General features: G+C 32.9%; 2 protein-coding genes and 1 pseudogene across 5 annotated transcripts; 1 reads left to right on the forward strand and 2 right to left on the reverse strand.

Moving 5' to 3' along the window:
- Positions 1-243: 243 nt before the first annotated feature.
- On the reverse strand, positions 244-6,890 carry LOC132304378 (D-amino-acid transaminase, chloroplastic-like). Of its 2 annotated transcripts, XR_009481585.1 has the most exons (6): positions 6,340-6,890; positions 6,007-6,050; positions 5,168-5,346; positions 3,510-4,183; positions 2,202-2,406; positions 244-527 (listed from the first exon to the last, which is right to left on the reverse strand). XR_009481585.1 is itself a non-coding variant. In XM_059802031.1 (5 exons), exons 1-5 carry the CDS (start codon positions 6,554-6,556, stop codon positions 2,312-2,314), a joined length of 1,209 nt encoding a protein of 402 aa, XP_059658014.1. In that variant the 5' UTR covers positions 6,557-6,890; the 3' UTR covers positions 2,057-2,311. The 2 variants fall into 2 exon arrangements, 1 of the variants encoding a protein (XP_059658014.1); XM_059802031.1 differs by lacking the exon at positions 244-527 and having other exon boundaries at positions 2,057-2,406.
- Positions 6,891-8,316: 1,426 nt separating this feature from the next.
- Positions 8,317-12,419, reverse strand: LOC132304379 (D-amino-acid transaminase, chloroplastic-like; annotated as a pseudogene).
- A 5,792-nt stretch (positions 12,420-18,211) lies between these two features.
- Positions 18,212-22,156, forward strand: LOC132304380 (tetraspanin-19-like). 3 transcript variants are annotated; one of them, XM_059802034.1, is made up of 6 exons: positions 18,212-18,335; positions 18,724-18,902; positions 20,337-20,436; positions 20,630-20,710; positions 20,989-21,093; positions 21,580-22,156. In XM_059802034.1, exons 2-6 carry the CDS (start codon positions 18,742-18,744, stop codon positions 21,733-21,735), a joined length of 603 nt encoding a protein of 200 aa, XP_059658017.1. In that variant the 5' UTR covers positions 18,212-18,335; positions 18,724-18,741; the 3' UTR covers positions 21,736-22,156. The 3 variants fall into 3 exon arrangements, with proteins under 3 accessions (XP_059658017.1, XP_059658015.1, XP_059658016.1); XM_059802032.1 differs by lacking the exon at positions 18,212-18,335 and adding an exon at positions 18,354-18,616; XM_059802033.1 differs by lacking the exon at positions 18,212-18,335 and having other exon boundaries at positions 18,354-18,902.
- The last annotated feature ends 1,932 nt before the right edge of the window (positions 22,157-24,088 follow it).

Genomic DNA, 24,088 nt, shown 5'->3' on the forward strand with positions numbered 1-24,088 from the left:
GAGCATGGAGATTAAAAAAAAAAAAAAAAATGTTTTGACTTTTTCTTTTTTAGTTGCAGGTAAATGGGATACTATAATTTTTTTTACATTTTAATGCACTTGGTATGAGGATGGATTTTGTACAATTTAATGGAGTTAGTATGAATGGATCGCCACACCCTTTTTACATGATTTTTTCATATATAATAAAGTAGCATACTTTTGTGGCGCTCACAGAAATGCTGACTGTAATTGATTTGTCAAAAAAAAATAGAGTAAATGGGATAGGGGAGGAAACTAATAAAAGGCAAACTAAAATGCTGATTGTAAGGTAGAATATTCACAACTGCCTCGAAAAAATAAGTAAAAGAGAGCAAAATAATTTCTGTAGGATCTGAATAAAAGTTGTTCTATTATCTTCCCCCACAAGCAGAGGCAGAAAGAGCTTTCTTCCCAGCGCCGGATTCATAGATAGTGTTCGTTATTTTGGCGGGTGGCCACTAACGAAGCACACATCTATCGACAATGTTTTCGACAGCAAGTGGACCCTAAAAATAGGGCAAAAATAACATGTTAAAATATAAAATTTAAATTAAAAATCCTAAAATATTATAAGAATAACCATTAAAATTTATTTTGAATTTCATCAATTGACTGAATTGTTGATGTAGATATGAACTTTTACGGTTCATTATACTTTGTTGTTTAAAATACTCTAATACTGTTTGAATCAAATTACTTCACTACCCCATTTCATTTCTTCAACAGACAAATTAACATAAACACTTCATCTCGCCTATTGGTTGTCTTGTTCTTGGGGGTGGTTGGTTTGTTTCAGATTTGAGGACTTCTTGGTGAGAAACGAGCTGGGTTTGGTTGAATTTGAGATTTTGAAGGTGGAATTGAGCTTCTTGATCTCGGTTTTGATAGTGGTGGGTGTTGAATTTGTAATGTTTTTTTTTTTTTGAATTGTGAATCCCTAATGGGTTTGATTAATTTGTGAATCTGTAATGTTTTTATATATAGTATATATATTTTGAATTGCGAATCTATAATGGGTTTTGTTTTACTTGTCCGTTCTCACTCCAAACTCATGGCTCCATTAATTTGTTGGAGAAGTCAAACCTCCTATTCGCTGCCGCCGTCACCACCACCACCAGTCTTAAGTCCCTCAATCACTACAAAGAACGCAACCTCAAGAGACCATCTCCGCCACCGCCATCGGTGAAAAAATCTGTCGATCCACCACCACCATAAATCAAATTTGTCCACGGGATTTTCTGGGCCATAAGACGGAGACAAGTAATTTGGGGTAGTGAAGTAATTTGATTCAAACAGGGGTATTTTAGATAACAAAATATAATGAACAGTAAAAGTTCATTTCGACATAGCAATTCAATCAACCTCATTTTTTGAAATTTCAAGACCTTGACTACATGAAATGGTTAATATGGCTGCATAAGTTCACGTATGTGTAAAAATCCCTAAAAATCACAGGCATACTAGGTATTCCCCTTCCATTTAATGAAATTAATCAAAAAAATTTCTAAAGTTGAATTATGGTAAATTTCAACCAATCTATTTTGAAATCTTAGGATTGTTTAATAACTCAATTAAGTCTAATAAAACCTAAAAAATCTAATTGTATGCAATGATACAATTTAAATAACACTTGGAAAATGGTTTTTACTCAAAAAGGGTTAAAATTTTCAATCAAATGAACTTATCACTCTATGCAAAGCAAGCATTAAAACTTTTATTTGCATGGACAAATATTACCCCTTTGCTTTTTAGGCAAAAGAGGTTCGTAAGAGTCTATCATAAGGGGTTTTTCAGTCACCTTTTCTTTTCATCTAACATGAAAGTGCAAAAGAATGATTCACTAAAACCTTGAATTATATATATGTGTGTGTGTGTTTTGTGTATTACAATCATGCGTAAGAGGCAGTTACAATTTGCTCCCTCGAAGAAGTTAAAAAAGATCATTTTGGAGATTCGAAGAAGTTAAAAAAGATCATTTTGGAGATTTAGATAAAAACATTCAGCTGTAATTGCAATGAATGTTATCATCACCACCTTTATTTACTCAAATAAAAAGAGTAGTTCATTGATTTCATAAATAACATCAGTTTTAACCTGCCTTTTCATACAGATGAGCAGTTATTCAAAGTTGAGATGACTAATACGAAGGTAAGAATGTCAAAATGTTCGGATTAACTTACGTTTTCGTATAGGACTTCCCTTGAGCTTCATACAAGTATGAAACAGCTTTAGAACAACTTTCAGGCTTCTTAAAGTCATGATCACGCCGCACCAAGGGAAGCAAAGTGGCTTAGTAAGGAACAGGAATTCGGACGGTGGGTGGGCCGGATTTCATGTCCTCGACAATGAGATTTAAGAGTGCCTGAGTCACAGGACCTTCTTTGCCTACAAAGGAACAAGTATTGCAAATTATCTACAAACGGTCATATATTCACGTTATTTTCACACTACCACGAATGTAAGACAAAAGCATGATCATGGAAATGAGAAAAACAAGAAATCAAGAATAAGTTTAGAAACAAGTTAAAGAAAGAATACTTACTGAGGAACAAAAAAAAAAAAAAAAGACTTAGATGGTCACACATATTGTTTAGATGCAACTCAAGGGTGGAAACATGAATGCAGCAAGCCTAATGTATTTCCTACATTTCTGATCATGGATAGGCACTTAAGGTTTAGGGTTTTTGGTTTAAGGGATTTTTTTTCCAAAATTTGCTTCACTATTTCCCCAAGTTATAAAGTTGGAGTGAGCTTTAATCTTTTATTAGAAGACCGTACCCCCCAAATTTACCAATAAGGACTCTTCTAGCATGTGATTTTAACACATTCACCAAACTTAAATAAATACAATAGGAGGTTCTGAGTTCCAACACTCTGTCTCTTCCTCTAGACCTGACAAAAAAAATAAATATTATTCACACTAGATGCAGGATCCTGTGGCTTTTACAGAAAATGTTTTCTGTCCATAACTTACAAATTCTAACAGCCTATGAAAGCTTGTCTGCTACTAATATATGGCAGAATTTTGTTTTCCGTAAAACATCGCACCAATTAATGCAAAAAAATTATGCACTGAAAACCAAATGCTTAAACATGAGAAGGCTTTCCTATGTCGTCCTCACCATCCTTGCCTTTGTCCCATAGAAATGGAGTCAGTGATATAGGAAATCTATTTCTCCATTCTTTTCTATTACGAGCCAATTCTCCTTTTATATTAAAAAATTTAAAGTCATTTCTAACTTCTTCACAGTCCAGAGTGAGCTTGTGCATGTATTTTAAGAAAATCCTAACAGTTATATAATAAACTAATTTATTCATTTGGCATAAAGCATGTCTCATGCACTTCTATATACTGATTCAATAGTCTTGTAAGTTCCATAATAATATCAAATGTATTTATTAGCAGGCATATATATATATATATATATATATATATATTAAACATACTATTTCGAGGGATGCATAACGGATTGCAGAGAAGTTCTTACCATCCCCAATAACCTGCTCATCCCACTGTACAACTGAATGAACAAGAACTCCACTGCCAATCAACATCATCTCATCCGCCTTTTTCCCTTCATCCACAGTCACATTTCCGACTCTTATTCCCCGAAGCTTCCCCTCCTTCACCAGGCTCTCCGCAAGAATCAAAACTCTCTTAGCTGTACACCCACTAAGAATTTTATCAAAATGGGGCATCAGAAGTTCCTTCTCCTTTGTAACAAAAGCCACATTCATGTTAGGCCCTTCAGCAATGAACCCATCACCGTCCAACCAAATCGCTGCATACCCACCATTTTCTTCAGCTTCCATCTTTGAGAGCACATTTGGAAGGTAATTCACACTCTTCATGGCAGCAAATTGTGGAGGCTTTATTGGGATTGATGAAGTTACTACTTTGACCCCCTTTTGATTGGATGCTGATTGATCTTTGATGACAATAGCATAAAGAGCTGGTTGATGACAGCCAGATGGAGATAGTTGGAAATCACCAGGTCCTGCTGAAAGCCAGTATCTTAGTGATCCTTTTTTACACTTGGAAACACTCACGGTTTTTATGAGTATTCTTCTTATGCTTTCCCTACCAAAAGGGATTCCTATTTTGGCCATGGTTGCAGACCTTAGGAAGCGATCAAGGTGTTGGTCCAACTCGTAGAGATATCTGGGATGTCCAGGGCATAGAAAAGAGTGTTCATTTAGTAATTGGCCTGAAAAGCAGTAATCTGATACCGTTTCCTGTTTCTTGTCTTTAAAAAAGGAAAAGCAATCTAAGGAAATACAAAACTAACTTGTCTAGCAGCTAGAAAATTAATTATCTTGGATGCTCTCAAGTGTAGTTTCCTTGGGTTCTTTGTGGTTTTGCAACATTAAGTTCCCTATTGTCTCTCAGTGATACATGCTTTAAAACACACTGTAATAGAGAATCAGACTTTATCAGAAAACTTTGTGAAATTGAAGAAAAAGAGATAAAAAATAATAAAGAAAAATGCAGCTTGAACTTCAGTCGTTACATGAGTTGCAAGCCCAGTAAAAGGAGCACTAGTTTGCTTTGAAAAAGTCAATTTTAAATAAATTTAATTCTATCTAATTTGACAAGAATTTAGGAAATTTTAGATAGGTACTATTCTATTTCAGTATATCATTCAAGTCTTTATCTCATTAGGTTTGCTAACAGAGCTATTTTCTAATGCTATGGACCAAAGAAGCCCATTGATTGCTTCATGAAGTATTGGTATACATCTTTTTCCTTACTTTCTTTTATTTATTTATTCATTTATTTATTTGGGTAGGTAAAATATGCACACACACACCCACTATTACCCCTACGGGGACTTGAATCCTCAACCTCCCATATAAGAGGAGGAGGAGATACTACTTGAGCTAAAGGTTCGGTGCTATTGGTAAACATATTTTCTCAAGAAGAGGCATCCGTAAAGTATAATTATATCTACGATAAATAAGATTTGAAACTTTTACCAAATGAATTCTTTCAACATATCAAAATAGAAATCTGTTTCTATCTATTAAAACCATCATATGAATCCGAAACACCAGCATAGATATTAACATTATGCCACCCAAAAATGTAGTTTTAATATTCAAATAAAATGGATAGCCTTTTTTATGAGGCCAAGAAATCACTAACCCGTCCATAATTGCGGCAGTATCGAAAACACCATGCCCTCTATGGACCATGTGGTCATCCATGGGGATCAACATGGCCGCGGGATCCGTTGTGATTCCACCAAAACTGCTGGAATACATAGCCAAAAAACACTGCTTGCTTTTGTAGCTTTCTCGACATTTTCTCAACCTTTCAATAGCCTTAATTAGAATACAAACAACACAGTATCAACAAATTTATCATTAACTCAGGACTTCCATTGATTTCTAAAGCATAACACTTAACAAAGCAAGTAGTCATTTAATACATAAACACTAAATTAAATAGAAGCATTCAATATATGGTTATTAATGGTCATTTTGTATTGTGGCCCGCAAAAAGTCCAATGAACCTTTTTAGATTTGTTTTCAAATCTAATAAAAAAAAGTGTTAATTAATATTGTAATCCTTGATACAACAAATTAGTACTCTATTCATATATATACACACACACACACATATATTATTTGTTGAATTAAAGAGAGAGAAAAAACCTCATTTATCGGTTTTAAAATTGTTTTTCTCTCCATTTTTAATTCTCATATCAATTATAAATATTCTCTTAAGAAAATACACTAGAAATGCATTAAAAGAAAATTCGTTATAATTATTCTATTTTATTTTTAAATTTTAGTTTGATATTAGTAATTTGGCCCCAAATGAATACTTCTGGCTCCGCCCCTGAATCAACATGGAAGCAGGTATTAAAGCATATGTGGTGTTTTTATAAACAAATACACATATATGTAGATATTTATACATTTGTGCATATATATATATATAGAGAGAGAGAGAGAGAGAGAGAGACAGAGAGAATGAACCTCTGAGCAAGTCAAGAGTGGGAGATCACATATCTGACTAGAATCTGCCAAACCAAAGTTTCATTTAGTTAAATAAATAAAAATAAAAATAAAAACCAAAATCGACAGCCCAATGAAAACAAAATAAAATAAAAATATCATTTTGATCATATTGTTCTGCATATTAACCAAAAACCAAACAACTAAATGAAAATATACAAATATATATATATACACACACACACACACACTTATGGCTAAAGATCAAACAGAGTAAAGCAAACCAATCATCCAAAAAAATAGTGAAAAGGGGTCGACTATTAATCAGCATGATCAAAATATTTGAAAACTAACCGACCAAAGCTTCAGTTTCATTTGAACTTTTGACAATCCATTTGTTGTTTCTCAAAGATCGTCCAACGAAACCAATTCGAAAACTCGGAGACCCAAGTCCTGAAAATGAGAGATTTTGCTGAACAACATGTGAATTGGGTGGGCGATCACTGAAATTCGAGGGAAATTTTGAGGTTTCTGAGATGGGTTTTGGGAGAGATGAGAGAGAAGTCATCATCGATGAAAACACAGGGTTCCTTGAAACAATGAGATTCAATTTTTTTATTTTATTTTCGGGAAGCTCAATGAAGAAGGTTCACTTTGCGTTTTTTTAATCAAATTGCACATAAGATTCGAAGGTCGAAACAGGTCAAAACAAAAGAGAACAGGACTTGTAAAAAACAGTTTAGAACATTTCGTTGTAAGGGCTGTTTGTATCGTTTTAGAAAGTAGTTTTTTATTTATTTTTTTTATCTGTTTTTTTTTTTTTTTTGGAAAATTCACCAACCAAGTTATGTAGCCTTGTAGGATATCTTTTTTTTATTTTTTTTTATTTTGTGCCGTGACACAAAATAAATAGATTAACCAAATTATTGAAAATAAAACTGTTTTCTGGAGAAAAAAAAATGAAAGAATTTCAGCTTAGAAACTCTTTTACTTGAAAATAATTTTTTTTTTAATACGAATGCTTTTCAAAATAGCATTATTCTCCTTGAATATACTTTAGAAATAAAAAACAAGCTGAAAATGGGAAAATAAAAAATTGCGAATAAATTGTTTAATATAGTTATAATAAATGTTTATTAAAAACTATTGTTATGGTTTCCTTTCTTTTCTTCTTTCTCTTGTACAGCCAAACATAGCCTAAAGGTTCACGATTAATGAGTACATTGAAAAAAACAGATTCCTCGTCAGAATGCATTAGCCTTGCTTCTTTTACTTGTTGGACAACGTGGTAGTGTCTTCTTGGATTGTGGTGGGACCATATATAATTCCTATAGAATTAGATCCAGACAATAAACCGAGCTATAAGATCATCTTTGTTTAAAGAGTAAGAAATTATGACAAATTAAATAATAATGCTCAGCCTTTCATGTAACCAAAAAAAAAAATTGCCTTTCTAGTATTAGTTTCTTTAATATTGGTTCTAAAATTGATATGGTACATCACATTTTTTTTTAAAAAAAAATTTAAAACTAATTTGGTACATCAGTTGAGATCCTTCAATCAGTTTTGTATTGCGACGGCTATTTGATAATAAAATGTCATTTGAAATAATAGCTGTACTCAAAAGGGGTTAAAATTTTCAATCAAATGAACTTATCACTTTATGCGGGACACGCATTAAAACTTTAATTAGTTTGAGGCTCACACTCTCACAATCATTTTTTCCCTCCGAGAACTTGAACAGTTGATTTTCTTCTTTGAATTGAGAAAGTACCACTAAGATAAAGCCCTCGGTAATCATTTTTTCCCTACGAAAACTTGAACTGTTGATTTCCCACTTTAGATTGAGAAAGTACCACTGGGATAAAGCCCTCGGTCACTTCTCTACTTTCATGTTATCCAACAGATTAGAATGCGAATAGATGCATGCGTGCACTCGTGTGTACCCTTGTTCAATAGATTAAGGTTCAAAATTATGCATCTTTTCATGTAACATGGAAGCTCAAAAAATGATTCACTAAAACCTCAAATTATAAATGTATGTGCTTTTTCTAATAATAATCTTGAGTATGATTGCCTGCAAAACAGAGTAGAAAAGGATAAGAATGTATTCAATCCACTCTTGAGAGCAACCTGCACCAACATTAGGTTAAATTTCTTCCCCTTTTTTTTTCCCACTGTCCTAGGTGCAATGAAATGATGCCTAAACCATGTTTTTAGTAACATATGCTCATTTTGGAGATTTTGAGAAAAGCATTCAGTTGTAATTGCAATGAATGTCATCATCACCTTCTTTCTTTCACTCAAATAAAACGGTTAGTAGTTCATTGATTTCATAAAAAAACATCAGTTTTAACCTGCCTTTTCATACAGATTCGCAGTTTTTTACAAACCCGAGATGACTAACAACAAGGTAAGAATGTTACAATGATCAGATTAACTTACATTTTTCGGTTACGGAACTCCCTTGAGCTCCTAAGCATACAAGTATGGAACAGCTTTAGATCAACTTCCAGGCTTCTTAAAGTCCTGATCACACCACACCAAGGGAAGTAAGTGGCTTAGTAAGGAACAGGAATTCGAACGGTCGGTGGGCCAGATTTCCTATCCTCAACAATGAGATTTAAGAGAGCCCGAGTCACAGGACCTTCTTTGCCTAAAAAGGAACAAGCATTGCAAATTATCTACAAGCAGGTCATACATTCACATTATTTCTACAGTCCCAACACTATCAACATGTAAGACAGATCATGGAATTGAGAAAAACAAGAAATCTAGGATAAGTTTAGAAACAACTTTGAATAGCCATATAATGATCACAAACATATTGTTTAGATGCATCTCAAACGTGGAAAGGTGAAAGGTGATTATATAGTGCAAAGACACGAAAACACGAATTCAGCAAGCCCAATACAATTTCCGATAGTGGATAGGCACTTAGGGTTTAGGGTTCAAGGCTTGAGGTTTAAGGTTTTTCATTTTTTTCTATTTTCTTTCTTTTTTTCTTTTTCTTTTTTTCAAATTTGCTTCAATATATCTCACTTATGAAGTTGAAGTGAGCTTTAAAAATCATACAAAACATTTATTACAGTATCCCCTAAATTTACCAATAAGCACTCTATTATCATGTGATTTTAACACATTCGCCAAACACAAATAAATACAATAGGAGGTTCCGACACTGTGTTGCTTCCCCTCAACAGCACATGATGAGAGGCAAAAAATAAAGTTCTATCCACACTAGATGCAGGATCCTGTGACTTATAATGGAAAACGCCTTATGTCCATAACTTTGAAGTTCTAACGGTCCAAGAAAGATTGTCAGATACTAAAATATGGCAGAATTTTGTTTTCAGAAAAATATTGTACCAATTATACCTCATTGTGCAATTAATGCAAAAAACGCATGCAGTGAAACCAGACCCTTAAACAAGAGCAGGCTTGCCTTGCCTTGGTCCCATAGAAATAGGGTTGGCCATATGAAATCTATTTCTCTATTCTTTTCTATTACGAGCCAATTCTCCTATTATATTCAATTTTTGGAAGTCATTTCTAATTTCTTCATAGTTCACGGTGAGTGTTTCAAAAAAATCTCAACCGTTCAATCAGAAATCAAAATTTTCAATTTGCATAAACCATGTTTCATGCATTTCAATTGATTCATGAGTCTTGTAAGCTCCATAATAATGTCAAACAGATCAAATGCATAATGGATTGCAGAGTTCTTACCATCGCCAATAACCTGCTCATTCCACTGCACAACTGAACGGACAAGAACACTGCTGCAAATCAACATCATTTCATCCGCCTTTTTCCCTTCATCCACAGTCACATTTCCTACTCTTATTCCCCGAAGCTTCCCCTCCCTCACTAGACCCTCTGCAAGAATCAAAACTCTCCTAGCTGTACACCCACCGAGAATTTTGTCAAAATGGGGCATCAGAAGTTACTTCTCCTTCGTAACAAAAGCCATATTCATGTTAGGCCCTTCAGCAATGAATCCATCACTGTCCAACCAAATCGCTGCATACCCATCATTATCTTCAGCTTCCATCTTTGAGAGCACATTTGGAAGGTAATTCACACTCTTCATGACAGCAAATTGTGGAGGTTTTATTGGGATTGATGAAGTTACTACTTTGACACCCTTTTGATTGGGTGGTGATTGATCTTGGATGACAATAGCGTAAAGAGCTGGTCGATGACAACCAGATGGAGATAGTTGGAGATCACCAGGTCCTGCCGAAAGCCAGTATCTTAGTGATCCTTTTCTACACTTGGAAACGCTCACAGTTTGTATGAGTATTCTTCTTATGCTTTCCCTACCAAAAGGGATTCCTATTCTGGCCATGGTTGCTGACCTTAGGAAACGATCAAGGTGTTGGTCCAACTCGTAGAGATATCTGGGATGCCAAGGACATAGAAAAGAGTGTGCTTTTAGTAATTGACCTGCAAAGCAGTAATCCTATACTGATTCCTGTTTCTTGTCTAAAATAAGTAATGTTAGGAAATAAAAGCCTAAATTTTCCAGTAGCAAAACAATTAATTAACTCGGATTCTCTCAAGTTCAGTTACCATGGGCTCTTGGTTGTTTTGCAACATTAAGTTCCCTTTGTCTCTCACCCTCTCTATAATGTGCTTTTAAACATAACAGATAATCGGAGTTTAACAGGAAACTTTATGAAGTTGAAGAAAAATAAAAATTGAAAAGAATAAAAGAAAAGGCAGTTTGAGCTTCAGTTGTTACATGAGTTGCAATGAAAAAAGTTAAAAGCTCAAAGTAAACGGAGCACTAGTTTTCCGAGACAGTGCCAAATTTAAATAAATTAAAGTCTGCATAATTTCACTAGAATTTAGGAAATTTTAGATGACACTATTCTATTTCAGTATATTACTCAAGTCTTTATCTCGTTAAATTTGCTAACCGAGCTATTCTCCTAATGCTATGGACCAAAGAAGCTCATTGAACACTTCATGAAGTTGGTATACATCTTCACACACACCCATTATTACCCCTACGGGGACTTGAACCCTCGACCTCCCATTTAAGAGGAGAAGGAGATACTTTTCGAGCTAAAGATGTGGTGGTATTGGAACACATCATTTCTCAAGAAAAAGTATCCATAAATTATTATTATATCTGCACTAAATAAGATTTGAAATTTTTACCAAACGAATGCTTTTAACATCTCAAAATAGAATCCGAAACACCAGCATAGATATTAACAACGTTATATCTCTAAAAATTGTAGTTTTAATATTCGAATAAAATAGATAGCCATTGTTGTGAGGCCAGAATCACTAACCCGTCCACAATTACCGCAGTATCAAAAACACCATGCCCGATATGGACCATGTGGTCATCCATGGGGATCACCATGGCTGCAGGATCCTTTGTGATTCCACCAAAAATGCTGGAATACATAGCCAAAATGCACTGCTTGCTTTTGCAGCTTTCTCGATATTTTCTCAAATTTTCAATAGCCTTAATTAGAATACAAACAGTTTTTTCAGTAAATCAAGTTTTTATTGATTTCTAATGCATAAACACTTAACAAAGCAAATAGTCATTTAATACATAAACACCATATTAAATAGACCAATCTACTTCTGTACACTGCAAAAGCATACATTATGTACAGGTTCACACACTCATCTATCAATCAACGTGTAAGCAAGCATTGAAGCATATTTGGTGTTTTTATAAATAAATACACACACACACACACACACACATATATATAATATTTTGTGCATATATATATATATAGAGAGAGAGAGAGAGAGAGAACCTCTGAGTAAGTTAGGAGTGGGAGATCAGATATTTGACTGGAATCTGCCACACCAAAGTTTCACATAGTAAAAAAAAAAAAAAACCAAAATCAACAGCCCTAAGAAAATGAAAAATAAAAAAAAAAATCATATTGTTCTGCATATTAACTACAAACCAAACAACTAAAGGAACAAAAATAATCTTTTTTCTACCTAAGAAAAAGGTAGATTTTATGCTTATGGCCAATGATTATACAGAGTAAAGCAAACCCATCATCCAAAACATAGTGAAAACGATCAATAATTAATCAACCCATCGACAATTTTGAAAACTTACCCACCAAAGCTTCAGTTTCGTTTGAACTTTTAACAACCCATTTGTTTCTCAAAGGTCGTCCAACGAACCCAATCCCTGAAAATGAGAGATTTTGCTGAACAACACGTGAATTGGGTGGGCGATCAGTGAAATTCGAGCGAAAATGTGAGGCTTCTGATATGGGTTTTGGGAAAGAGGATGAGAGAGAAGCCATAAATGCAAACAGTGAGATCGAATGTGATTAACAAAAATGTTCACTTTTTGGGATTTGGAGTTCAAATCTAAATTTTGGTGTTTGGAATAAGGCTATGTTTGGCTCCATTGAATTCGAGTCTTTTAGAATTAGAATAGGGAAAATTTTGGTTTAAGTTGGGGGGGGGGGGGGGGGGGGGGGGGGGGGGGGTGTGGTGTTAAATGTGGGGTGGTAAATGGCCGGGTTGGGTTTGATTTGGGTTAACAATGAACTGGTTAATATGGGTCAATATTCATATTTAATTCGTTCAGAACGAATTGAAAATGAACGGATTAAAAATAGACAGGGCCAACCGTTATGACCCGTAAACTTATTAATTATTATTTTTTTAATTTTTTTAATTATTTTAAAAAAAAAATTCACCGAAGTTTCCACACATCTGTGATACCTAATCTTATCCTTATTTCAAAAAACAGAAGAAAAGGAAAAACTGAAAAATAAAAAAAGGTAAAGTACAACAACACTCCTGAGGTTTGCTTAAAGAATCTCTTTTTGGAACAATGACACCCCTTTTAAAAAATTCTATCCAAACAAAGCCTTAAATCATATAAAAAGACAAAATTGCCCCTTACTATTAAATTCAGATTTATGATAAATAAATAAATAAAAAGACCTGTTAAAAGGACGTAATTGCCCCTGCATGGGAAAAGGAGAGAGAGGGAGGGATTGCTGACAGAGCGATATAGAGAGAGAAAGAGAATAGTTTTAGAGAGAGAAAGAGAGGGTTGAAGCTGAAGAAAATAGAAGAGTTCATTCAAGAAAATAGAATTGACTTCGGGAATTTTGTGGCTAATCGATGAAGAATTTTGAGTGAGTTATATATATATATATATATTCTTATGAGATATATTCTAAGCCATGAAATTTTTCAGTATTTTATTTTCACAAATGACTATTTTGTGGTGGTAGCTGTGTTCTGTGTTTTTGGTAGACAGCAGCTTGGCTTCGAGCAGAAACTCATTGGGAGGATCAGAATAATGACCGGCATATGTAATATTTATCAAAACCAAATTCACAATTTTCTCGTTTTCTTCTAGTCAAGATAATAATTTAAACAAGTGCTAAATCCAATTGGCTTTATAAATGTCGTAATTTATAGAAGTGGAAGAATTGAATGGCACTGATTCTAGGCTCTGCTTGACAACATAGATATGCGGATAACTACAAAAGGAAATTTGCAGAGCAGGTAGGAATTTAGATCAAATCCTTTGTTAATTGCAGAGTATGCTAAAGGAGTATATATATCATGTATAAAATTCGGAATATTTCCCAAATTCGTAGGAGTTTAACGCGCTCAAAAGGCGAAGCAAAATGAAAATTGGGCAGAAATGCAGCTGCATTGTGACGGTTTGATGTTTTCACAACATTGTACTTTTGTTTCCATTTAATAATAGTGTTAGAAAATCACGTATGTGTGTGAAATTGAGACTTTAAATGCCTAGCTTGAAGAAACTAAAACTATAATAAATAAATTGATTCAGCAAATAAATTAATTAGCCAATCTCTGTTGGGTTGTCTGATAGAGATCCGCGATGGTTGACGGCGAAGCTGTGTCCGATGGGTCAACGAATAGGTGGAGGAACTGAATCGGCAATGACGGCTTGGTGATCTGCGGTCACAATTCCAGTGATGGGTGTGCAAGGAGGAGATCGGCGAGCAAGGTTCTAAACCGGCGACGGTGAGCAAGAAAGATGGATCTGAAGTCTGAACTGCGGGACTGGGTTTTGTTGGTGGTTTTCGTTGAGGAGGTCTCTCTTTTCTCCTCCATCAGTGCAGGTGTAGAGAGAGAAGCTTTGGACGTTTGGCACCGAAAGCTTGTGAACAGAGAGTCTCCATGCCTTGAGCAAGACCGGAGAGGAAAAAATAGCCGGTGATGTTGGCGAAAGTGATAGTGAGAAAGCCGGCGGCGAGTTCGGTAGAGATGCATAAATTGTTCACGAGCTAGATTAGTTCAATTTATTAACTTGTACGGTTAAAGGGTAATTTGGTTATTTTTTATGCCAATTGGTTGCATGGGTGCCGTCGTTCATTTTTTAATCTTCAAAGGTGTTATTGTCCGATAAATTTCATTTATGTGTAGTGTTAGCAAACCTCAGGTTGTTACTTATTTTACCCAATAAAAAATTAACTAGAAGACGGTATAAAAAAAACGGAAACCTCACGGCGAAGCCAAATCGAGCTACGGCTCCAGCGCCGTGAGAGAGATTGAGATCCAACGGCGACGAATCAACCATCAGCGCCGGCGAAAACCCGAACGACTCCACGGTACTACTCTGATTACAACTACTCTTCTTCACACTCACCATCACATTTATCTTCTCACCACCACCGTTGTTAACGTTCCTCACACTCACTTCCTCTAGCACCGGGAAATTAGTCCTGGCTTTGTTGCCGCGAAACTCCCTCGCGGCGGCTTCGTACGCCCTCGCCGCCTCCTCCGCCGTGTCGAACGTCCCCAACCACACACGGCTTCTACCCCGGATCTCGAATCTCGGCGGCGCCGTACACCCCTGAAATGCACCTCCTTCGCGTTGCCGTTAAATTTGTCTTTAAATTTTTTTTATAAAAAAATTATTATTATTATTTTTAATTTTTAATTTTTTTTTTCGAAAGGTTTTAATTTTTTTATTTTATTATTATTTTTTTTAATTATTTAAAATTATTTTTAATTATTCTTTAATTTTTTAAAATTTTTAAAAAAAAATGTTAATTATTTATTTTTTTTAGAATAAATTTTTAGAGAGGGGATGGATGAGAGACAAATATAGAAAGAGATGATTGTGAGTGAGAGAATTTTAGAGAGAGAAATGAATTAAGTGCAATATAGAATAGTTCAGCGCTGAATGCAGAAGACGGTAAGTGATTTTTAAAAATAAGCGAGTTTGATAAAATTTTAGAACGCCACTTAATATGGTAATTATCGCTTTAAAGAGGTCAAAATTTTAAGTGTGGGAAAGGTTGCTTATAGCTTATCGCAGAACACGATAACTGATTGGGTTTAAAAAATAAATTTTTAATGACTACTCTTTTAGGGTGGTATCTATCTATTTCTCTAGGGCCTCTCTACAATTTCTTTAAACTCCTCCCTGCGTCTGAAAATAAGGTGAGTTATTTCCTTTGAAAAACTCTTTTATATATATTTCGTTAGTTGTATTTTATTATTAGTTTTTGTTACTTTTACATGATTAAACAAATCCGTGAAAAATATTTTACCTATAATATTTTAAACAGACAAATAGCCTTTTGGTTATATTTAAATTGATTCATATATATTTAATTGCTTGTTGTTGCTAATGAAAATGAATTACATAGAACAAATTCCAAAAAAATAAAAAACATAATTCTACCTAATATATTTTAAATTATTACCATTCATATTGATTCACTTTATATAGAAAATAATTATTTATATAAAAATTTTATTCAATTTCACGTACTTTCTTTAATTTTGTTAACACAATTTTTATACCCTATATAAATATTATGTAATTATTTATATTTTAAACTGTTACCATTCATATTCATATTGATTCACGATATATAGAAAATAATTATTTATATAACAAAATTCTATTCAATTTCACGTATTTTGTTTAATATTGTTAACACCATTTTTATACCCTACATAAATATTATGTAATTATTTATATAATAGAATTTTATTCTCAGAGAAGAATTGTGTTTCAAATATAACATAATTACTTTCTTTAATATTTACTTATCATACACTTTATTAACCATTTTAAAAATATTACATTGTAGATAAATATTATTTGTGTGATGCTGCATACACACCCACCCGAAAATTTATGGTACCTTATCGTAATGTACGATATTGGTTAGCCGACTTTCGAAATGGTGGCTGTCCTAGAACAAAAGAAGAGCTATTTAACCATGCACATGCCAAGCTAAGGAATGTGATTGAACGAACATTTGGAGTATTAAAGGCCCGTTTTCTAATCTTGAAAAGGATGGCACCTTCTACATTTGAAGTACAAAGGAATATTGTTATTGCTTGTGCAGCTATTCACAATTACCTTCGAAAAACTATCACCACGGATGAACTTTTTGAACAGTATGAGACTGAGGATTTGCAATTTGAGACTCCACCTAATATTGCTGAAAATTTGACATCCTCTGAAATTCACACCACAGAAAGGCAATCCGATCAAGTGTTTATGGTTAATTTGTATAACCAAATTGCAAATGACTTGTTTAGTTCTCGAGTTTAAAATTTTATATGTTTAGTTTAATGTAATATTTTTAAGGCATTCACATTTTTAATGAGTATTGCTTGAATAATGTTAATTATTTAAGTTTGAATTTATATTTTTTTATGATTATATTTGACATTAATATTCATTATTAAATTGATATATTTCATTGAGTGAATGTGGTTGTTTTATTAATATTTTTATATTATAAATATAAAACTGTTATGAGTATCAGATATTAAAGACAAAAATGTAATATGTACAACTTTCAGACTTCAACTTTTGTATATAACAAACAATCTTAATGAATTCAGCTCTTAAAATTAAAACGTGCACCTAGATGTGTGTTGCGTGTTTATCATGTGATAGGTGAAATATGAGTTGAATATGGTTAACCATATATAACCCATCTTGACCTTCAAATTAAGTGATTGAAAATTACCCAACCCATCTTGACACTCAAACTAAATATGATTCACCCATAACCATTAAAAAGTGAGCGAATATGAGCGGATTGATGATTTCTGGCTCATTTTACCACCCCTAGTTATATGGCTATTAAATTAAAATTTTCTTTAGAGTGAGTTTGAGAATTTATGGGGCTTTTGAAAGATTTTAGATATGGGCCAATCATTTTAGAAAAGGTATCAGTTGACCCCAGGCCAAGTCCACAGAGTATTCTAATGGCCCCAACTCTAAGCCCGTAAAATATTTCAACTAGGGCCCTTTAATCCGGTTGAAAAAATTAAAGCCCAAATTTGAACAGATATATAAAGCCCATTATATTGGAAAAGCAAACACACATTTTCATATCCACAATTATGTCCCTAGTGGGACATGAACTAGAGATCAAACTATCTGCACTAGAGGTTTTACGGTACTTTTATTATAAATTATACACCACATACGTTGTATAAGATCGAGATTAAAAATGAAATGAGTATAAATGAATTGATATGCAACACTACTCAATAACTTAGATTTTTAAGTTAAAGGGCAAGCATCTAACTTCTTACATTAAGACACCATATATGTAGTTCAGCTTCCCAAACAAAAGCCTCCCCCTAGTAATGTAGATATATGTAGAGAATTTATCTAACTATGGTTCGCCGTATCGGTCGATATGCAACGTATTAATTGGTTCGTAACCCTTTTTCAAGGGTCCAATACCATTACACATTTCTATAAAAAGGTCCGTTTAACAGATTTACATCGATATTTTCTCGAGTTTGTTATACCGTGATTGCAAATCATGTCGCTTACATGCACAAACATATAAAGAAAAAAAGTTAAATTAAGAGCTTAATAAAAAATATCTTTGTGAATTTTTATTTTTTATTTTTTTTCCCCTCTAATTTCAACTTGAATATATCAATTTTATGTTATCAAACATAGTTTGAGAGATTCTGTAAGACTTGAAATCTCTGTTGACATCCTATATGATATTGAAATCATACATTTGTCATTTTCATTCAATCTAGGTGGAGAGATCTCATTGGTGATGGTTGGACAAATAGATCAGTGGCACAATAGCATAACACATGGATAAGATAGCATTATATAATGATAATACACATACACAATTGGACAAATAGATTAGTGGCACGTGGATAATATATATATATATATATATATAAAACATTATATAATGATAATATACAATCACAAGATGAGGGATTATATCACAAGTTAGAGACTTTATAATTTAATGCTAATATAATTTGAACCCCTTAGTCAGAAGCATGTTCAATTACATACTTTCCATATTACCGCTACAATTCCTCATCGTTTATAGGTTAGTTCAAGTTAGGTGTCACATGTCTGCTCACATCTGTCTCTTATTATTGTTATTATTATTATTATTATTTTATCTCTCACATCATATCAATCTAACATTCAAAAGCATGGCCGGCGCTTCAGCCACCAAATCTCTATCTCTCTTTCTTTCTTTCTTTTTGGTCTTGCAATTTTTGCAATGGTGACTGCCAATGAGATCAACCCATGTTTAGTCTCTCTCTCTACACTGACAAAAAAAACACACACACACACACACTAAATTTTAACTTGGGTAGTTGGGTATGTGAAAGAAGACTATATATATATTTGTTTATATATATTTGTGTGTGTGTGTGTGTGTATACGAATGTTTCAGATTATTGTAAAAGGTAGATAATATATTGCAGATTTTGAGGAAAACGAGGATGAGGTGCAGCAGGGGTTGCTTATACAGCTCAATGAGGATACTGAATCTGATAATCAATTTGTGTGGGATTTTGATGATCATATACTCCCTTTGGCTGCTAAAGAAGTGGGATGAAGGTGTCACTCAGTTGCCTTTTTCAGCTTCTATTCCAAGGCCATGGTGGATTTTCTCTCTCCTCTTCTCAGTATTAGTTTATTATTTACAGATTAAATATGAATTTATGTGGATCGATCCTTTCCAACTTCTGTTGCTATTTAACTAACCTTAAATGATTCATGTCTGTGCTTGTATTATTATATATTCTTGGAGGCCTAATTTTAATTACTTGAAGTAGATCCTCTCTCTCTCTCTCTATATATATATATATACACACACACACACACCCATTTCAATTGTTAGTTTCATTTGTGTTTATGGGCACTTGAACCCTTGGCCTTATATTTAAAAAGGTGACAAAATATTATTATTATGCTACAATCTTGGTGATATTTGTGTTGTAACTGTATTTGTTCCATGTATTTTTATTTTATTTTTATATAAACAAAACTTGTTTATATAGAATTTTTTTGTTTGTTTGTTTATGTTTTTCACTTCTAGTTGGATTTTGAGGCTTTAATGAGAAAGAAGGAAGGTGAATAGAAATGAGGAGAAAAACTTTATATTGTCATTTTTTCACACACACACAAACACACCAAACACATTAACATCATTATTCTCTGCTATTCTTACACTGCTCTGTTTATATAATACTGATATATATATTTAGCATTATATGATACTGATTCAATCAAGCCATTTGCCCCTATATTTGATGATACAGCTTTGAACTTGCAATTTTATTTCTATTAACCAGTATCTCTTCATAGGGTTGTTCTTGCTTTGTGCCTGAAATGAAAATATAGTACATATTGAATAACATAGAATAATAGTACAATGGTCCCAAAATCATGTGAATTCATTAAAACTCTTATATGACCATAGTTACAATGTCACACTCTCTATTGTTTTTTATTTAAGTTGGTGCAGTGACAACTAAACCACCCTTGGTATCCAATTCCGGAAGGTAAATTATCATTGGACCGAATTTTCAAACCTATTTCTCAACCCAAGGTTTCTATCCCTTTGGCGTAGTGAAAGAGACCCGCGTCTGTGTTTTATTCATTACATCAGATTAATAGAAATCCGTTCGCTACACAAATAGGTTAGAGTAATCGGCCTAAATAGCATTTACTCATTCTGAAATATGGATGTCTCTCTAGGCCATCCTTGGATTGTTGAGTTTGGTTAAATGACTTTTATTTTTGGTTCAAATGTCTGAATTTTTCAACCATAAGTGTTTGGTTCGGGGGAAAATTTCATCTGGAATGTTTAAGGCCATGTTCTTGCTTTCTGCCTGAAGTGAAAAATAGTACAATGGTCTTTCAATGAAGTTCTTCTATAAGTTACACAGACACATAGATATATTATGACCAAAATAGCAGAGAGATTACAAATACATGCATGATGTTCTATGTGCATAATCAAAATTTTTATTTCATTATATGTTAATGTTGCATGGAAAATCAAATTGATGTCGTTTCTCGTAATCAACAGGTTCATCAGCACATGTTTAGTCGTCGGAATTGTTGTCTGTTTGAGCACTCTTTCGGGCCACATGGTTGCAAACTGCATCAGCAATTATACTCTTGCCATAGTATCCTTCCCATTGAGTTTATATCTATCTATCTATCTACCTTTGTATCTCATACCAAATTTTTTTTTTTTCTTTCTCGAAAACACTTGAAACTTTAAGGCTCCGTTTGTTTTATATTGAAAAAATAGAAATTCCAATATTGAATGTTAATTATTTAGTCATTCATTAAGTTATTCTTAACCAGTTTTCCAAGTATATTATTTCCATCTTTTCACTTCTGTTAATCCAAGCTGGGGTTATTGTCACAATTTTCTTTAGGATGGACTGGGAGTCAGTATGTTTTCTCATACCCTTTACATAAAGGTGCGTTTGGTTGCAACACTAGAAAAGAATCACTTCACTATTAATTTCTATTATATAGTATAAGTTTTTTTTTTTTTTTTTTAGTTCATAGACTAAACAGCTTTTTGAGGAGAATTTTTTCAAAAATAAGTATTCTTTCCTCTAGTTGCTTCCAAATGCAGAGTCTTTTATTTTTATCCTTCTTGTACATGAATTTGTATTCTCTCATTAAGGTTTCGATCTCTATTTCTCTGTATTTTCTCGTGACAGGAAATCATCAAATACATTGATGAGAATCACGAATCATTCAAGAGCTTCATTCTCTTCCACCTAGTCATGTGTCGCTTGATTGCAATTTTAGTTTTCGTGGCTCAGGTACATTTCTGTATTATTTACTTGCATTGATCACATATTAAATGGAGGTTCGGATTAGAAATTCAGTCTTAATCTCTTATCAATAAAAATCATATTCATATGTTAATTAATAGTTAATCATATTCATATTAGAGGGAAGTTTGGATTAAATATGCTTGTCATGTTGCAAGATAGAGTGACTGAAAGCGAAATTTTTGGTGTAAAATGATTTTTGTGGCAATGTAGGTTTGGATCAAAAAATGCTTGTCATGTTGCAAGATAGACTGCAAGCGAAATTTTTGCTGGAAAATGATTTTCGTGGCAATGTAGCTAGGGAAGTTTGGATTTAAAAATGCTTGTCATGTCGCAAGATAGAGTGACTGAAAGCGAAATTTTTGTTCTGGAAAATGATTTTTGTGGCAATGTATAAAAGTTTTTTTTGTTTTGTCTTGTCACTCTTGTAGTCTTGTTGTGAATAAACTGATACGTGTGATGCTAAATTTTCAGGTGAAAGCTATCGTGTTTGCTGTTATTCTTTGGTTTTTAGGATGTGAGCCTCGGATTCACTGTCGTATGTCGGAACCACTCGATTTTCAACAATCTTTTCTGGTGGTTGATTCTGAAAAACGTGATGTAGGTTTGAAGTTCAAATGGAGGGAATAATAAAACCTTTCTGTTAATCAAAATAAATTTGCAGCAATAGGGTTGAGGTTATTATTATTATTATTTTTTTCCTTAATGAAATACTAACCTATATACTATGATAACCTAGCTACTAAGTAGTGTGAAATCTTAAAAATAAAAAACAAAACAAAACAAAAACAAAAACAAAACTAACTAATAAGAATCTTAAGTAACAAATTTATGAACTGAATCGATGCTCTAGGCAGGGGATATATGTTGGTTAGTTAATTGATCACATATTAATATATCATTCATGAAATGGGTTGGATTTGTTTTAGTTTGGATACGAAATCGTTCTATTGGATCAAATGTACTTATTCGATTCAATGTAATAAGTAGAATTGGGTCGGATTATGATTGCTCAGATTAAGATATATAGGATTGCAGTTCTGTTTTTTAATTTTTTTTTCCAGGCTAATACTCACACATACCCCTCAAGGAATTGTTTATACGCAGCGAATTCGAATTGTAACTCCATTTTGTATGTTTGGAAAATGTGAATTGAACAGAGGAGAGTATGACAATGGAAATTCATATGTAGTTAATTATTATTTTTTAATTTAATTTTATTTGATATTTACACATTTTTAGCCAGTAGTTTCTTTTCTTAGCGCCATTTCATTTCTAACCATTCAAAGCAGTTGGTGAATAAACAATTCCTAGATACTACACCACTAGCTGCATAATATATAATATAATTTTATCTCTAAAAGTGGGAGTTGCTGAATTGGTGATTCAATAATTGAATCTCAGGTCTTGTATAATATATATTTTCTCTGTTTTATAAAAACAATGTTATGTTTGAAAAATCGTAACACTTTTTATAAAGTTGAGGGAGTATTAATTTAGCAATATCTGGATGGAATCCAATATACTTTATCCTATCCTAGAAAAGAAATGGATGAAGTAGGGACAATTATTTTGGCCGAGGTGGGTCCAGGAACATGTTGAGTGCGGTGGTTGAAGGGTCAAGAAATATTGGTAGGTCGCAGTTCACCTCATGTGGTGGCAGGCACATGTTAAAGTTTTTTTTATGTCAATTTGATAGTATTAAAGAGAGTTTTTTACTTTTTTTTCTTAAAAAAATAAGAGAAAATGGTAAGTGGATGGAAGACGGAAAGTGACGTGGGGTAACTCTATCATTTGACTTTTATTGATTAATTTAAATACTGAAATGACCTATCTAACCTCATACACATAACAATTTCTTTTCTTCTCCTCCCTCTATTTTCTCTTCCTCAGCCCCCAACACCAACACACACTGTCACACATATACACAAATACTGTCACATAAATGATGCATTCATACTTATTTAATAAATAATACATCAATTACTTGATATTTTTTTCGCTACTACTACAATAAAAAAAAAAAAATTAAAACTCATTCTCTTAAAAAATTATATTCTCTAAAAGAACGTTTAATTTAAAACCGATAGAGTTTAAATTTTTAGTTATATAACTTGTGTGAAAAATATTATATGTAATTCTTATGATACTGCTTTATTGAGGTACAAAATTTTCTCTTGACATTATTTTACATGAGTAGAAAAGAAACCCACCAAAAATATTTATAAAAAAAATAATGTTTGCTCTAACTTTTTTTTTTTTTTGTTTTTTTTTTTTTTTTCGCTCTAACTTCGATGTTCTAATTTAGGTCAAATTTCATTATGTCAAATTTTTTTTTTTTTTTTTTTTTAAAGCAACATTATGTCAAATGATTCTACAATAATTAAGTACGATTTTGTACCGTGTGAATGGGTGCGGGCCAAAGATGTAATCTACTGTTTTGTTCATTTGATTGATTGAACACATAAAAACTTGACATAATGAAATTTGACCTAAATTAGAACATTGAAGTTAGAGCAAAAAACAAAAAACAGTAAGAGCAAACACCATTTTTTGAAAAAATATTTTTGGTGGGTATATTTTCTACTTGTGTAAATTAATGTCAAGAGAAAAATTTGTACCTCAATAAAGCAGTATCATAAGAATTACATATAATATTTTTCGCGCAAGTTATATAACTAAAAATTTAAATTCCATCGGTCTTAAATTAAATGTTTTTTTTGGAGAATCTAATTTTTTAAGAGAATGAGTTAATTATTATGAGTATGAGGTTAGAAAGGTCATTTCAATATTTAAATTAGTTAATATAGAAGTCAAAAGGTAAAAATGTCAATTTATTACCATTGGGGTGTCTTTGGTAGAAGTATCAAATTTCAGGGAATGTCATTGTCCCAAAATAGACAAACTTTCTTCTGGGTGTCCTTTTGACAAATTTCAAAGGGTATTACTGTACTTTACTCAAAAAAAAAAAAAAAAAAAAAAA

The sequence above is a fragment of the Cornus florida genome, unplaced genomic scaffold (genome assembly GCF_030987335.1).
Source record: "Cornus florida cultivar Cherokee Brave unplaced genomic scaffold, ASM3098733v1 CherokeeBrave_3.0.0_Hap2_Chr04, whole genome shotgun sequence".
NCBI classification, from domain to species: domain Eukaryota; kingdom Viridiplantae; phylum Streptophyta; class Magnoliopsida; order Cornales; family Cornaceae; genus Cornus; species Cornus florida.

Excerpts from the sequence above, each read along its gene's own strand:
- LOC132304380 (XM_059802032.1), top strand. The coding sequence starts at position 18,542 with ATGTTTAGTCTCTCTCTCTACACTGACAAAAAAAACACACACACACAC. Across the intron at positions 18,617-18,723 it reads ATTTTAACTTGGGTAGTTGG|ATTTTGAGGAAAACGAGGAT; the intron begins GTATGTGAAAGA and ends AATATATTGCAG. Across the intron at positions 21,094-21,579 it reads TTTTAGTTTTCGTGGCTCAG|GTGAAAGCTATCGTGTTTGC; the intron begins GTACATTTCTGT and ends CTAAATTTTCAG.
- LOC132304378 (XM_059802031.1), bottom strand. The coding sequence starts at position 6,556 with ATGATGACTTCTCTCTCATCTCTCCCAAAACCCATCTCAGAAACCTCA. Across the intron at positions 5,347-6,006 it reads CACTCTTGACTTGCTCAGAG|GCTATTGAAAGGTTGAGAAA; the intron begins GTTCATTCTCTC and ends ATTCTAATTAAG. Across the intron at positions 4,184-5,167 it reads ACTGCCGCAATTATGGACGG|ATATCTCTACGAGTTGGACC; the intron begins GTTAGTGATTTC and ends TGGACATCCCAG.